Source organism: Colletotrichum graminicola (assembly GCF_000149035.1).
Source record: "Colletotrichum graminicola M1.001 genomic scaffold supercont1.2, whole genome shotgun sequence".
NCBI classification, from domain to species: domain Eukaryota; kingdom Fungi; phylum Ascomycota; class Sordariomycetes; order Glomerellales; family Glomerellaceae; genus Colletotrichum; species Colletotrichum graminicola.
The window spans coordinates 1,334,789-1,350,205 of record NW_007361006.1 but is presented as its reverse complement, the minus strand read 5'-3'; the positions used below and the strand labels follow the sequence as shown (position 1 = coordinate 1,350,205).

Sequence of the window (15,417 nt, the reverse complement as noted above, 5' to 3'; positions counted from 1 at the left end):
CTCATTACCTCTCTTCAGAGAACTAGATAACATACTATGTCAGTTTAAAATTCGTTATTGAGTTTACCTCTATAATTTCATTGTTCAGAACAAAATACCTATTCCCAGTCAACGGGCATCATTCCCAGTAATCTGTGATACCTCTTGATCCTTTGGTAAGACAAGTAACATACTTATTATCATCGTATCTTCTTCTTACTCTACCGAGGCCCAAAGGTATATCCAATGGAAACCTGGTGAAGTATGGTGCTATAATCATGCGAATAATTTTCTCCCAGTCATTTTCCTTTCATTAAGTCTTTCCAGGACGGAAGCATTGTAGCTCTAGCCTAGCTAACACCGTAGCAGATCTCGGGTGGAAATAAAACCGTAATGAGCCGCATTCGACTGATACAGCCTGACGGCACTGAGGTCGACATTGAAGACACCGGCAATAATCACGCCAGAAACCGTCCAGACTTAGAGGCCGCAACGTCTTGGCGAAATAATGGGGGCTCACCCTCTACGATCCCGCAAGATGTTCCCCGAGGGATTCCGTCGGATGGACAAACGGAAATCAATGATCATGGCGACACCGCACAGTTGAAAGCCGAGACCACCAAGAGCGAGTCAAAAGTTCCTAGGTCCTCAAAGGACGACATTTCGCACGTCGGCGGTGCACCTGGTCTCGACGATCGGGAGCCCGGCATGCCCTTTGATGTATCTGAATCAGAGAGTGAACTCGACTATGACGATCTTTGGGATTCCATTGACGAGCAGCTTATAGAGCCCCCTCCAGAGAATGGGAGGAAGTACCTTCCATTGGACCAACTTCGCAAGATAATGGTCAAGCCGAGAGTTCGACAAGAATTGAAGAAGTTAAAGGGTATGGACCAAGATACGATTCACAGATACGCCAATGCAGTCTGCGACACTACAGACTATGGAACCATGCAAAGGACGACGAGACACAAGATGTTTGCCACTCTAGTCCACATTGAGCATATTGAGGCATTGTCAAGTTTCATTGACGAGAAGATTCATGACGTCCATTTGCCATTCATCTTGCAAAAGAAGCCGCGTTGGCATTTAACATACACCACGACAGACAGGACGACTAATGAAAAGATTACTGCCAAATTTCAAGGAAGCTACAGTTGGAGTAAGGCAAAGATGAACTCGTTCGTCGATCACCAGTGGCTATTTATGGCTCCTTTCTTCGACATGAAGGCGAACAAGCCCCCCTTCTATCCGCTTGAAGCAAGAGTTGTGCTTCCTTTCCGCAAGGAAGAGAAATGCGATCCGGCATATGGGGGCTTTAGTACCGTGTCGAGGACACATATACATGAAGCCCACCACAACTCTAAGCATGCAAGTATTCAATGCTTGTTTGATTTTTTGACAGTGTTTGCTGACCAGTTATCGTAGGGAACTGAACCTTTCTTTGCAATCAAAAAGCTTCACTCCTTAGACCGGGCGGCTTTCGAGCGGGAGCTTCATGCAATGAAGAAGTTCAACCGACAAGGTCATCCACATCTCATGAAGCTTCTCGCTACATATCAGTATCAACAACATTGGTATTTTATTTTCCCTTGGGCGAATGGAAACTTGAGGGAGTTTTGGCAGCAGCATCACACACCTCAACCAGACCACCAGCTCGTCGTTTGGATTGCAGACCAAATAACTGGCATTGCGTCTGGTCTAAAGTTGATTCAACACCCTCCCAAGGACCCTACATTAACTCAAGACGCGAGAGACTCTGGTAGACATGGTGATTTACGACCAGAAAACGTGCTTTGGTTCAGAGATCACGACAAAGATAAAAGCATCATCGGTAGTGGGGTTCTCAAAATTGCTGACTTTGGCCTCACCAGTTACCACCACCACAGCTCCAGATACGACAATGCCAAAGACGTGAATTTTGCCCAGACTTACAAAGCACCCGAAGTGGATGTGGCTGAGGAAGTTTCGCAACCTTACGATATCTGGACTTTGGGTTGCCTCTTACTAGAGTTTGTTACGTGGTATCTCAAGGGTTGGCAAGGGGTGGATGAATTCTCCGGCGACCGGGCCAAGAATGACGCGAAAGAAGACGAAATCCCTCTGGATACGTTTTATAACATCATAATGGTGGACGGTGTCAAACAAGCTGTTCTCAAGCCAACTGTCAAAGAGGTGAGAATCAACGCAATTTAACTCACTTCAAGGTGCTGACGAAAGAGACTAGTGGATACAGAAACTCCACGATCATAAAAATTGCTTATCATACTTTCATCAGTTACTCACTTACATCAGCGATCATCTCCTCCGAATAGATCCCAAAAAGAGACAAAAGTGTCTCGATGTGGCGAATACGATGAAACAAATGGCTGGGGATTTCAAGCAGAATCAAGAATACGCTGTTTCTGGGTGCAAACCGCCTAACAAGTCCGGTACGACCGAAATTACTCGAACTGAAAAAACGGTCCCGGATTATGGACACGCCGAAACAGAATTCGGCACTCAAACAACGTTGGTTGGGTCCAGAGATCCTTCTCCGAAACGAAGCGAAATCCCCCAGGATCATGATTCTGTGCTGCCAAACAGCACCAAAGGTCATAATGGCCACGTGGTGTATCAGAATGCTTCGATAGAGTATTCAATTGAAACGCCCAATACCACCACTACAAAGGTGATACCCATTGAGACACAAACCGTCTCTAACAGCGGCGGTGAGACAAAACAGTCTGATACAATCGAAAACGGAGGTGGGGGGGATTCCAAAAGGAGAGGTGGTCACTCAGCAGGAAAGCGCTCTACGTTATGGAGGAATGAGTCCACCTTGGTCGAGACGGGTATGTGACTAGAGATAATTGTCGCAACTCCAGATCGCGTTTCTGTTGTTCAATTGTAATATTCTGACTCGGCAATACAAGAACATCGCTTAGTGATGTAAAGGCGGGAGGTTTCAAATTGATTTCAGTTCAATGAATATTGCGTTTTCTAAGTTACTTCTTCAAGTCAACATCTGCTCATTATCTATTCCGATCCTTACTTGTGAGTACCAGGCGGCGGCGGCGGCGGCGGTGGCGAGATGCATGTTATGTCGCCAGGCAGAGCATACACACAGTAGAAAATATGAGAATACGGATGAGAAAGGCTTAATTCTATGAAAGTGACAGTCGAAAACTGTGTCTTCCTGTAGTAAAGTGTTGTGACGGTAATTAAGTGCAGTTGTAGCAGTGACAATGTGTGGTCCTGTGGTTTCACTTTGTCATCACATGAAGTAATACGGGTAATGAATCAAAAGCCACTTTATATAGCATATGATAAGGCGGGTACGAAGCGCCAATGATGTATGAAGCTAGCGTGACCTATCACTATCATCAACTCAACTCTGATATTAGATGTCCTCTAACAGTATCGGACCCCAATTTCAACCCTTAAATCACTGCTCCGGATGATAGTGAACCTGCACTCTATCATAAATATCATTGATTTCAGTCTTGCATTTCACGTCAGTAAGTGAATCGTTGGCTTGTTGATGTATATAGTCTTACTGAGCCAAGCTTGCGAGTAGCATCTACTACAAACTGTCCATGCCGAGTCTTTCAGGATATAAGCATATGAAAGTAGTGGCAAAGTACATAAATTACATACCGAAAGTCGGTATCTATTTACACCCAGTCGTCGATCAAGCTCTTCTTTGACGGGTGCAGAGTTGGCATAGCTCCATGGAATGATGGAGCGAACAAATCCAGGCTGTGGCCGAGTCATCTCTCAGTGACGCGAGAAGCGAGTTTGTATGGCTGCAAATCTGCAATATTAGGAATTATTGGAAGAGCGTCGAAGTTCAGGGGAATGGGACACGGCGATGACAGAGCCGGCGAGACTGAAGATTGCAAATTGTATAAATAAAGCCACGATGGGATGGTTCAAGTCATCAGCTGGTCAAGGCATTTTAATGGGCGGATTTCACGTGCTTCTCCTCACAATCGTCTGAATACTCGCGATTGAGGGGATGCTGGTAAGGCGTCCCAGGCAGCGAATCGAGATGTGCAATTAATAATACGCAATCTCCTTCGTAGACAGACAAATGCTAAGTTTGTGCAGAACATCACTGCAGGCTCTGAGCACCATGACTGTTAACCTCACCGAAAACCCCGCACTCAAGCATGAAATACTCAGCCTGCTGCCAAATATGCCTTGACACGTTGGCAAGGTGGCATGCTCTTCATGAAGGTTGCATAGATATAGAAGATGTACAAACGCAGTGGGACACACCTCCATGGGAATTGCGTCTAACACTGCAGATAACGATCATGCATGCTTACATGAGTAGTACAACATGCATGGCATAGTACTTGGACATCCATGCCGCTGCATGATGCATACAGTGGCTCAAAGGGATTTGCGCAGCCATCGCGAGACGGAAGCTGTCGCTCCACAAATACCCACCCAAGGATTGAGGGGGAAAGTCCTCCTTCATGTGTCTACCACTCGTTGATCCATCTCACCGGGAAGGCATGTCATAGGCTGTTTGGGAAGAGCACGAGGCTGTGGATGGTACACCACCCCGCTCATGGTTGAGGTGAAGTATCACACCGATCCTTTACTGAGGGGTCTCTTCAGATCAACATTTACCTGAGATCTTCATTCTTAAGCCTCGACCGTTTACAATCACTCAAAACTTAATTCACAAGTCTGTACCTCTTACACATTGGGCGATCAGTCGACATATGCTCGAAGCCTCAATCTTTCCGCGACATATTTAATTCGGGAAAAATGGAGTGGCCGTCGAAAGTAGCAAGGTTTCAATCACATGACTTGAAACTATTTCAATATGAGGAGCGACCGACGACTGTTGTCACCATTCGACTCGACGATGTACCGGAATCTCAGGTGACAACATCACATTCCACAGTAAAGGGGCTTGAGACTTACTCTTCTTTCAGGAACTATTCACTGAGCAAAGATTAACGTCAGAAATGGACTGGAACGCATGGCTCAAGAGTGTTGTATGTAAACCCCCAGTCGCGTTCCGGGTTTGCCCTGTATGAACCTCAAACCACATAGGACTTGGACCTCAGTGATGATGAATCGACCACTCTGAACCTTATGTAAGTATTAGTATTGACCATTGTCAATAAACAGTGCAGTCTTCCAACAACCGCCAACACCGTCAGTGCTAATGCTATGGATAACTGTAGTTTGTTCAGACGCACATCCAAGACAGTCTCCGATTGTCCTCCGGAAATCCATTATCTTCCGGTGTCAGAATCAACGTTTAGGAAAGTTACTGACTCGTTTCGGACGCACCGATCTCTTGCCCGAATGATGAACCGGAAAGATTCCGAGTTTCTTCATTCTGTTGAGATTGATCATTGCTGCGAACCACGGAAAGTTGGTTAGTCTGGGACCGAAGACCCATGCTTTCTTAAAAAGGCTAATAGGTCCTATCTGTAGTATACAACTATCGAACGAGCGCCGCCTATATCGACGATGTGGCCGTGTCTGTAACGCACGAACCGCGTAGCTGTTCAACAACGGCAATCTTCTTCGGTCTGAGCGAGACACAGGAACGCTTACTTTTACAAAGAATGAAGGGATCACTGGAAGACCTTTGCCATCCACTTGCGTTGATTGGCGCTGCTTGCGAGCTTGACCGGGACCGATGGATCAAAAAGGAGATCCGCCCTATTGAGTCGACGTACATTGAGAAGAACTACCAGTGGAGCAATACTAGCAGTGAGAGCCTTGCGGCTGACCCCGAAGGCGAGACAATGGGGGACACGCTCAGTCTGCGCTTTCAGTCGAGCTTCTTGCTCACGGGCCTGGCAGCCGCGAGGCGGCAGCTCATCCGCATCGGTGACCACTTGAGAGAGATGCGCAAGGACCCGGACATGGTTTCATTCTTGAAAGGCCCTGGCGGTCATCACGGCAAAAATACCAACCCCGGCGGCTACGGAATGGACTTGGGAAAACAGCAGGCCCACACGGCCGGACGTCTGCAACACCGCATCGATCAGATCACTGATGAATTCGACTTGAAGCTAGAAGGCTGCAAGTCGTCCATGGAGGACATGATGGCCACGACTCAGGTGGTAAGGGGTTTCTGAATCGTGAAGACGATACCAGCTGACCGACGTTGTACAGGTCATCAGCCGCATCGCGAGACATGACACGAAGACTAACACGGCGATATCCAAAGCTACCAGAGAAGATAGCTCGCAAATGCGGTCCATAGCATTCGTGACCATGATATTCCTGCCTGTCACAAGCATTGCAGTAAGTTCTTGACCATGTGGCGACTTGCGAAAGACTGATGCTGACTGGAACAGACCATCTTCTCGATGAACGTGTTTGACTGGCAAGCCAAAGACGGGGAGCATCTAATCACGGTGCACTTCTGGCTCTACTTGGCCGTGGCTGGAGCATCAACGGCCCTTACGGTCGGTTTGTGGGTTTTCTACACACGAGTGAGGAAGGAGTTGTGTTCTAGGAAGGATGAGGAAGCCGGTGTCTAGATTGTGTTCCTAAGGTCGTGTGGCTGTTCGTGGATGAAACTTGCTGAAAGACAATTGGACTTCCCAGTGTATTTATACATGTATATCTCATAACAGCGGTTGAAGATGTCCTGCATATCTCAAGGAAACGGTAAGAAAGCCGCCAACTCAAATTTGAGCTCAGCCACGTAGACAACGAAGAGTTCGCGGCCATGCCTTAGCCCGTCACCAATCGAAATCACCAGCCCCATCATTGTAGGCAGCCTCATTAGGCTTCCGGTCAAGCGAATCATCATCAATGAGTCCTTCGATCTCAAACTGCACAAGAACTCTGTCACCAGTCGCTTTGTTTGCAATATATTTCCGGATCCAGTCCTCGAAGTGTTGCTTCATGGCGTTGAATTCATCCTCTCGTCCCCGGTACACGAGCTGCTCTGCCAATGACCCCGGGGCCTCCAGAGAGAATCGTAGGACTTTGGTATGGGAGGCATCAAGATCCAGTTCGTTCTCCAAGTCTGCGAGCGTCTTGCTCCGGATCCTTGCTGATCTCCAGGGGACGCTTCGGTGGACGGGATAGTGAGAGATTACACGGTACCTGAACTCAACTCGGGCTGTACTAAGCGGAGAGGGTCCAGGGACTGTCCCTTGCCCTTCAGACCTGCGAATACCGGTCACCTGGTCCGCGTGTCGAACCTCAGAGGAGTTCGATGGTACCGCAGGTGAGTGAGGCTGGAGAAAGCCTAAAGGGTTGTACAGGGGCGCCTTCCCTTTATCCAGAGACAATTGGGTGTTTCTCTCCGCGCTCTGAGTGGTTCTCTGTTCCCTCACTTCGCTGTCATTGTGCAAGTTTGTCGTGCCAACTGTAGCATCCGCAGGGCCTTCGTTGATGAGGCTTCCTGTTGTAATCTTGGGATTGTCCATTTCCTCACGAGCGCCAGTCAGCGGATTGCCTGGCGGTACTGTTCCAGAAGCAGATGCTGCACCGGCAACAACATGCTCTGGGACAGATGAGCAATCGGGAGACATAGCTGTTTCTTCAATCTGCTCTGGAGTTTTTCGATCATCTTGCCTGCGTGTTTTACTTCTGCGGGACGATTCTCTGTTGGCGTCTACGACAGCTGACCTTTTCTTTCCCCTCTTTGACGACCTTGTGCGGGCGAGGGTGGAGTTATCAGTCTTTTGGTGTCCGGTATCCGTAGAAGGCTGCATGTTTGCGTAGGGTGCAACTGGTGGGTCCTCGCTGAAAGGTGATGTCCAATTGTTACTAGGCTGCTATGTACAACTTGGTTAGACGGATGGGATGGAATGGCATCAACGCAGGGATATGTGAGGTACCGCTTACGCATCTATCGATATATGTACCCAAGCCCGGGCTTCTGTTCTCTTGATAAGAGTCTTCGTTGGTCTCCGGTTCACTTGAGAGCGGGGACTGGACTCCAAGCCAGGCAGGGTCCATGGCGACCACGTCTGGAGAGGTTCCCGGAAGGGTACGAAATTGGGGGAGAGTTGCTGACCTGAGATACGCGTGTAAGCAAACAGTCTGGGGAGGGTTCCGCAGGGATTGCGTCACTTACCTGGCCGAGCGATTGGGCGGTGGAGGCCCCTCGCCGTCGAAATCAGTCAAGTCTATGGGGTCGTTGAAGTTGGCTCCTGGTCCGTCCGATACTTGGGGTTGGTTCTCTTCTGTCTTGATCTGCAAACTGTTGGCGCTGCGTGGGCTACCTTCGTTTTGCCTCCAGAAAAACTGATGCAAAAGGTCTTTGATCCTTTCAAGCTCGTGTCAGTACTCTCTTTGCCCACAGGAGACTGCCAACTTACTTTTCTCTGTCTACCGAATACCTCATGGACTCTGGTTGATAGGTTGGCTCATAATCCGGCCAAAAGAAGCTGCCGTTGTTGCGATGCTCTAGAAAAGCCTCGGTCATCTCTTCCAAAGCTTTCTGGTGCCCAGGGGACTTCCAATCAGTCAAAGAGCGGCCATTAAGCCTTTGCTGCTAGAGAATGTATCTGGAAACTCGCTAATACGCTTCTTAAATTCTGGATATTTTGGCAATTTCTTATCGCCGTACCCAAGCTGACGCCGCAGGGAAAGCTTCGTCGGCACGCTGCTAGGGCTTCTGGGTACCACCATAGTAATTAAGGGCATGAAGATGAACAGACTGGAGGTAGTAGAGGAGCAGTGTACAGTTCTTGACTGTATCTGCAACGCCTAGGTGGTCAGAGTAAAAGGCCATGCTGAGGAAGATATAGGTTTCCCAGCTATCCCCTCATTGAAGATACCAGCCAAAAGAGCTCGGCTTTCGTTCCAGATTGAGTCTTTTTGCCAGAGGGAGCCTTGAGCCAGAAGCCGGACCCAGTAGCGGGCTTAGTCCCCTGCGTTGGCCGATGCGGTCCCTGAAGCCGCGACCAACAACTCATCGTGATTTGTTGGACACAGGGGCACGCCGCCCTTACCCTGCACCAAGGCGTTCTCTCGACTATCAGGTCTGCAGGCGGGAGTTAAATCACATCTAGAGCTGAGGTCGAGAATGGCGGCCACTGCATCCAAGAAGTGGGATGTTTCCAAACTGATACGATGGAAAGCAGTGAGTTTCGAAACACGGAGTAAAATTTCGATTGGAGAGTCTGAGAGTAACGAAAGCCAACGAAATTGTGTATCTCAACACGTGTTTGATTGGCTTTCGTTTCCAATGAAATCTGATAGTTGATATGCAGCAGGGTGAGATGGACATGTCAGTTGCAAAGCGCGTGAAAGCTGGCACACGAGGGCGCTATAGGGGCAAGATCGTCGCAAGACAGGGGCTTCGCTCACCATTTGCGATTCAGATGTATCGTGTAGCGATGAAGAATCAGACACCCATGCGCACATCTCTTTAGCTATTCTGCCTAGACGGCTGAGCCGATCGGGGACACGCGAGGTCGAAAAGGCTGAATGCTCGACCGGTCTGACTTCCAGTGGCATGGCGAGTAGCGCGGCAAGGGCCTTACGCTTCACGAAAAACGTCCAATCGGCCCGGGCTCTCTATCCCCCTGATGTTTGTCGCGGATATACTAGAGACTGTTAAGGTCGCCAATCGCCGCTCCCTGACAGGAACCGAAACCGGAGGCCGTCAGACATCCCTTGCCATGCGATAGGGTGACGTCGCAAAGTGTGGGCGTCAGAGGAGCGGGTAACTAACTCCAGAGATAGGCCGGGGAAATCTCCAGTTCAAACGACGGCACATCACATCGAGAGCAAGGCTGAGTAGATTAAAAAAAAAGAAGAAGAAAAAGGTAAGATTCTGCCTTACCAACGCACCGTCTGGGGGTGAAACGTCGCCAGCCACTAGCTCGCCCATCACACCCCTAGTCAAGGCTTTAGTTAGTAGTAATAGGCATCGGAGGTAGTTCCGCGATGACAACTCTCCGGGGGCAACGGGCTGTGTACCTGTCCTCAACACTATTCTTGGCAATGTACAAGGTCTCGATGTCAGTATCTGCTGAAGCATTTACTCAAGCTGCTGCGGTCAAGCCGGACTGTTCTTTTTTTCCGCAAGGAAAGCAAGCTACCATCGCGCTCTAGGACGATACTCCAAGTCAACCAACCAACCAGTTCCTTCCACATGGCTCCCCACAGCTCCTATAGTCCTCCCTAGCGCCGCCGGACAGGTAGCTAATCACCTCTCGATGTCCAACGCATTGAGGCCACAGCTGAAGTCGGCATTTCTGCCCCATTAAAAAAGCCCGAACACCCGAGGCCTGGATCTTTTGAGTGCCGAGCAGAAGGACCCTAGCTCTTGGTAAAGTTTCTGTGGAGAACGTTTTTGGTTGTTGTTGTTGATGTTGTTGTTGTATTTTGCGCCAGCGTATATTCCTGTAGAGGACAAAAGGTGCCTAGTGGAGCTAGTATTAATACATACACAACTTCGCAGCCGCCAAAACGATCCATCGTTCCAGATATATACCCGCTAACCATGTCTAGGAGTTCAAACTTGAAGCGTTCCTTGCTATCAAGAGCTCAGGGCTCTTCAGCGTCCAGGAGAGCCATGCGGCATCCTCCAGTCGCACAATTGGGAAATGATTGAGGGCTGTAGTGAACCGCAGCGTCTGCTAAAAAGTGTAGTTCTCTGCTTATGGAATGATTTCAAGTAGAAATACCCATACGGAGTTGGCTTGTGCGTGTGGTAAGCCACATCTGCGACGGCCACAACCGGTACTGGCCACAGGAAGCCATTCCTAGCTTTATGACAGGGCCATAAAGCTCGGCGGGGATATTTCGTTCAGGCCCGATCGATCGATGGCTTCTCAAGTGCTCGATCCATGGCGGCCTACCACTTTCTCGATACAGACTCAAGGCTCATGTGAAGACCCTACAGAGCGGAGAGAACATTCTAGACCATTGGAGACTTTTGCATGAGTTCTGAAGGTTTTGTGGATATACAGTCTATTCCAAAACAGCTAAGCATTAAAATTATGAACTAAACAATCCTGACCCAGATAGGTCCAACAACGCCGGGGCGCCATTATGTCGTGCTTGAACATTTTCGGCTCCCGTCTGCCCCCCAAAAGCATTGCTCAGCTCAAAATCAAGGCTGATAAATTCGATTCCATTACAGTATTTATTTTGGTCCATTCATGGACCCTCAGTTGATGCCCAGCATGGACGACTTTCTGCGGTCAGGCTTTTCCTCAAGCTGTCTGCGGTAGGAGTCCAGCTCCATTGTGGCCCAAACGAGGGCGATCTTGCCGTTGTCGTAGCGATACATGCAATGCTGGTGGAACTTGACGCTCTTGCCGTTCGGCTTCGCGCCGGCGAACTCGGCAACGGGCGTACCCGTAATCTGCAGTCTAGATGCAACCTGCTGCGTCTCGTCGTCGACGAGAAGCTCCTGGATGTGGAAATGCAGACCCGAAATGGCCTCTTTGCTGGCCTCCATGCCGCGCCAGTACTCCTCGAGGGGGAGGGCGCGGTTGTTGTGGCGGACCTCGCGCTTGCAGTAGCGCGGGAACTCTTTAGCCATGGTGCCGTGGTTGATGCTGGCGACGTACTTGCGGTAGGCAGCGGCCAGGTCAACGGGCTCTTTGGGGGCGCTCCTGGTGAAGAAGCGCGGGGTCACAGCAGCCTCGGGAGTCTGGAGACGGATGCCATCGTTATCTTGCAGGGTGAGCATGCGGGCCATCTTGCCGCGATCGTCAAACCAGACGAAGCACTGCTCGTCGAACTCATACGTCTTGCCGGCGGTGTCGGGAAACATCATGTCGTCATTGAGGGTGACGCGGTTAATGTAGCGCACGGCGACGGCTTTGGCCTTCTTGTCAACCAGCAGGGTATCGATCTTGATCTGGAAGGTGGTGAGGCCCTCGACGCGCGAGCGCAGGCGGTCAATGTGCTCTTGGCGAGTCTGGATACGGTTGTTGCGCTCGATAGTGTCGGCGATGTGGTTGCCGATGACGTCAAACTTGCGGTTGTTGAGACAGTCGAGGTACTCGCGCAGGCGAGCGCCGATGTCGACCTGAATGCCTTTGCCATCGCCGTTCCAACGCTTCGAAGTCGGGCTCCTGATCTTTCGGCCGGATGCATGGGCAGCGTCGGAGGTGGGGGGCTCGAAGCCAGGGGGGCTCTTGTTGTCGGGAGAGTCGGGGGGCGTCAGCATGCTCTCGTGAGAGAAGCATGGCGCCTCGTACTCCTCCATCACAACTGTGGACATCTTCATGATATCTTTCGGTGCGGTTGAGGGCGGGGGTCGGTGTGCGCTGCAATCGACTGTGACGACAGCATGTGTTGGCACAACGGGCTGTGTGAGGAACGAACAAGGGGGATGGGTGGTAGAGGAGTCGTTGGGGTACTGTGGTATTGCGAACGGCGTCGGCGGCTTGAGCTGAAGTTGAGCTTGCTGCGGCGTGGATCGTATTTAAAGGTGAGGGCCGAGGGGGCGACGGTAGGTCATAGGTGCAGATCGCGATCGCGCTTTTTGATCACCTCAGGCAAAATAAGGGGAAAGGGGGAGGATTACGGATACTTCAACGTGATTGCACTCGGAGCAAAAGCTCAGTAATAGCTGTTCGCTATTTGTAGCCATCTACTTAAACCTACCTAGGTAAAGTATCTACCCACCTAGGTACCTTCCTCAGGTAAAGCCACCGCCGGGTCCGGGCCCAACAGGATAATAGGTACAGCTACACACGTATGACAGGCGACAGACATGGTACTATTAGGTAGCTTCGGTGTTGGGCAGGCACAGGCGACGAATGGGGAAAAAAGAAGGTGCGATGATCTTCTCATGACTTCTCAGCTGTTCCCAACGCCACATCTCACGCGTGCATGACGTACGGGGCCCCACAGTTCCGACATGATGCTGTATCCCTGCAGCGTGGCAACGGGTGGCTCTTACCCTTCCAAAATCGAGACTTTGGCAGGTAGTCCGTTCGTCCCTCTCGTCCCTTCTTTCCTTTCGTTTCCGCCAAGCAGCGACGCGCGGACCATAGGCACCTTCCCATGCTAAGTTCGCAAATCATGATATTATTAGGGAGGAGCTAGTTTATTCCAGTACGGTGATTACTACCCTACCCAACCACATACCTATCAGCAACCCAACACTGGATCGTGATGGGCAGGAGACGATGGTCCGCCCGCCTTCCCCAGCTTCGCTTCCCCTGCCATTTTCATAGCTCCGCCACTCGATACATCGGGGACGACGCACTGGGTACGATGCTCCAGTTCTATTGCGGATGACCCGGAGAGAGAGCTTTGCCCCTTTGAATTGACTAATGTAGTGTACCTACGGATACTTAGTGCAGGTAGGTAGGTATCTGAAAGTAAACTAGGTTTCGAGGTATCCATTCGCTAGTGCCAATCCCCCCGCGTTCCTTTGAGTTTGGCTTCGCTTAATCGCTTAATCGTGCGTGCATCGTGTGTCCAGTCCCCAGTGCACTACATCGGCGGGCGTCGGACGATTTGTTTGGAGTATCACCGCCACTCACGCTGATACTCATACTGACACACTGAATCAGGTACATCAAGCTCAACAAAAACGAAAAATTCTGCTGATCCACACCCTGCCTCCCCCTTTTGCTCCCTTCGTTGCCGCATCGTCCGAGTTTCCTGTGTAAACCACCACTTGCACACATCCCGGTTCCCCATATGCGACGGCGAAGTGGGTCCGGCCCCCCCCTTTTTTCTATCAGCACGTGAACGGGGCCGGGCCCGGGTTCGTGTAGCTGGTCGGGATGGGCCAGTACAGCTTAAACAGGATGCCGGGATCCGTCGCCTTGTACGCCCCCGGGAACGAAACAAGCCCCGACGGCGTCGTGCTGCCCCCGCCCGAGAGCGACACCTGCGCGCACGACAAGTAAAACTGCGCGCCGCCGGTGTCTCCCGCCGCGTGCAGCGCCAGGTGCTCCACCCGCACGAGGTACTCGCCCGACGCCAGGCACGACGGGATCTTGGCCGAGAGGACCAACGCGTCTGTAGATGGTTAGCCTAGTGGTGAATATGGGCGAGAAAGGATAAGAGAAGGGAGGGAAGAAACAATTGAAAACTTCAGTCCCTGAATCAGCCTTGTGGAGAGAGGAATACCGTCGGGGTTCATCATCTCTCCACAGATGCCCACACAAATAACACCCATCTTTCTGAACCCGCAACCCCTTCCTTAACCTGTTTTCTGCATCGTCTGAATAATTCCCCATGTCTGCTCCAACTTTTCGTCGCAGACTTTTGCTCTTTTCCATCCATTGTGCCCTTTTTCTCTTCTCGTAACCCGTTTCCAAAATGTGGGTTCCGGCTCAGCGGAAAAGGGGGGCAAAGTGAACGAAAGAAAAAAAGACGAAAAGAAAAGGGTAAAATCAACGGAAAAACTCACTCAACGAAGCCCACTCCAGTCCGTTGCTCGTAACCTTCGGCTGCTCATGGTAAATTTTGAACCACTGACGAATGAGTTAGACACTGGCCGCCGAACAAATCGCACTGGCATTCTACCTGTGACCCCGCGCCGTCCCACGTCGCCGCCGTCTGGCCCGCTGGCACCTTGGCCATCCAGATGCTCGCCGGGCCCGGGTGGCCGACGTTGGAGTTGGCCGCGAACCCGATGGTCGAGCCCGCCGTCACGGGCAGCGTCTGCACTGTGCCTCTATCCTTGGCGTCCGCCTCGTAGCACCGGATCTGCGTCGACGACACCCCGTCCGTCGGCCCGTTGCTGTAGAAGTTGAGCGTCTTGCGCACGTACTGCCATTCGGGGTACGTCGTGCCGCCGTAAACGAGCCGGCCGAAGGTGTCTGGGCCGGGGGGAGCAAGCAAATGTCAGTCCCGTGCTTCTCATGCGAGTCGAGTTTGATGCGTTGCTGCGTGAAGAGGGGCGAGTACTTACAGTGAGCTTCGGCCGAGGCAGCAGCCAGGGCGACGAGAACAGCGGAAAACTTCATCGTTGCTTTGGAGAACGGGAGCTGTTGATGGGCCGGAGAGATGCTGCTTGGGGTTTGATCGTTGACCAAGAACTGACCAGCCTGACTTCAATCCTTATATACTCCTTCCCCGAAAGGCGCCAGAAGTGCCCACCCCGTCCATCGCCTCAGCAGATTGAAACCGCCGGCAATCTCGAAGTCACGACGTCGTCTCGGCGGCCGGCGGAAATCGCTAGGGTGTCGCGTTCCACGAATCTCCATCGCCCCCGGGACCTCGAAACCCCATGCCGGGCCCGGAGTCGAGCCTCCGAGAAAAGCGTGACACTACCACCCTGACCACTTCCCCCCTCCATGTGGACGCCCGCAGAAGGTCCATTGTATTAACGTGTGACAGCTGTTCATCGGTGGCATATTTAGATTAAAAATTGGCACCCACCGATCGAAATCCGCCACTCTATCTTGTCTTCTGTTCGACAGCCGTCCTCTGCCAAGGGCGACATGGGGCTTCGCGCCGTTGCCCCGACGGTCTGTCTGTAGACTAGCACAATGTCGGTGCCGCCGCATTCTCGTCTAATGA

At 51.2% G+C, this 15,417-nt stretch overlaps 5 protein-coding genes across 5 annotated transcripts; 2 read left to right on the top strand and 3 right to left on the bottom strand.

Annotated features, from left to right (window-relative positions):
* Positions 1-372: 372 nt before the first annotated feature.
* GLRG_00827 (protein kinase domain-containing protein) lies at positions 373-3,091 on the top strand (the record flags this gene model as incomplete). Its single annotated transcript, XM_008091512.1, has 4 exons — positions 373-1,354; positions 1,451-2,154; positions 2,258-2,813; positions 3,027-3,091. The coding sequence occupies 4 exons, from the start codon at positions 373-375 to the stop codon at positions 3,089-3,091; spliced, it is 2,307 nt and encodes a 768-aa protein (XP_008089703.1).
* A 2,467-nt stretch (positions 3,092-5,558) lies between these two features.
* Positions 5,559-6,485, top strand: GLRG_00826 (uncharacterized protein; the record flags this gene model as incomplete). Its single annotated transcript, XM_008091511.1, has 3 exons — positions 5,559-6,062; positions 6,115-6,246; positions 6,300-6,485. 3 exons carry the CDS (start codon positions 5,559-5,561, stop codon positions 6,483-6,485), a joined length of 822 nt encoding a protein of 273 aa, XP_008089702.1.
* A 204-nt stretch (positions 6,486-6,689) lies between these two features.
* GLRG_00825 (uncharacterized protein) lies at positions 6,690-8,389 on the bottom strand (the record flags this gene model as incomplete). The annotated part of the gene is made up of 5 exons (XM_008091510.1): positions 6,690-7,462; positions 7,547-7,736; positions 7,807-7,978; positions 8,039-8,230; positions 8,283-8,389. 5 exons carry the CDS (start codon positions 8,387-8,389, stop codon positions 6,690-6,692), a joined length of 1,434 nt encoding a protein of 477 aa, XP_008089701.1.
* Positions 8,390-11,086: 2,697 nt separating this feature from the next.
* Positions 11,087-12,151, bottom strand: GLRG_00824 (SnoaL-like polyketide cyclase; the record flags this gene model as incomplete). The annotated part of the gene is made up of 1 exon (XM_008091509.1): positions 11,087-12,151. One exon carries the CDS (start codon positions 12,149-12,151, stop codon positions 11,087-11,089), a length of 1,065 nt encoding a protein of 354 aa, XP_008089700.1.
* Positions 12,152-13,624: 1,473 nt separating this feature from the next.
* GLRG_00823 (glycosyl hydrolase family 61) lies at positions 13,625-14,861 on the bottom strand (the record flags this gene model as incomplete). The annotated part of the gene is made up of 4 exons (XM_008091508.1): positions 13,625-13,908; positions 14,303-14,366; positions 14,419-14,714; positions 14,807-14,861. The coding sequence occupies 4 exons, from the start codon at positions 14,859-14,861 to the stop codon at positions 13,625-13,627; spliced, it is 699 nt and encodes a 232-aa protein (XP_008089699.1).
* Positions 14,862-15,417: the final 556 nt, after the last annotated feature.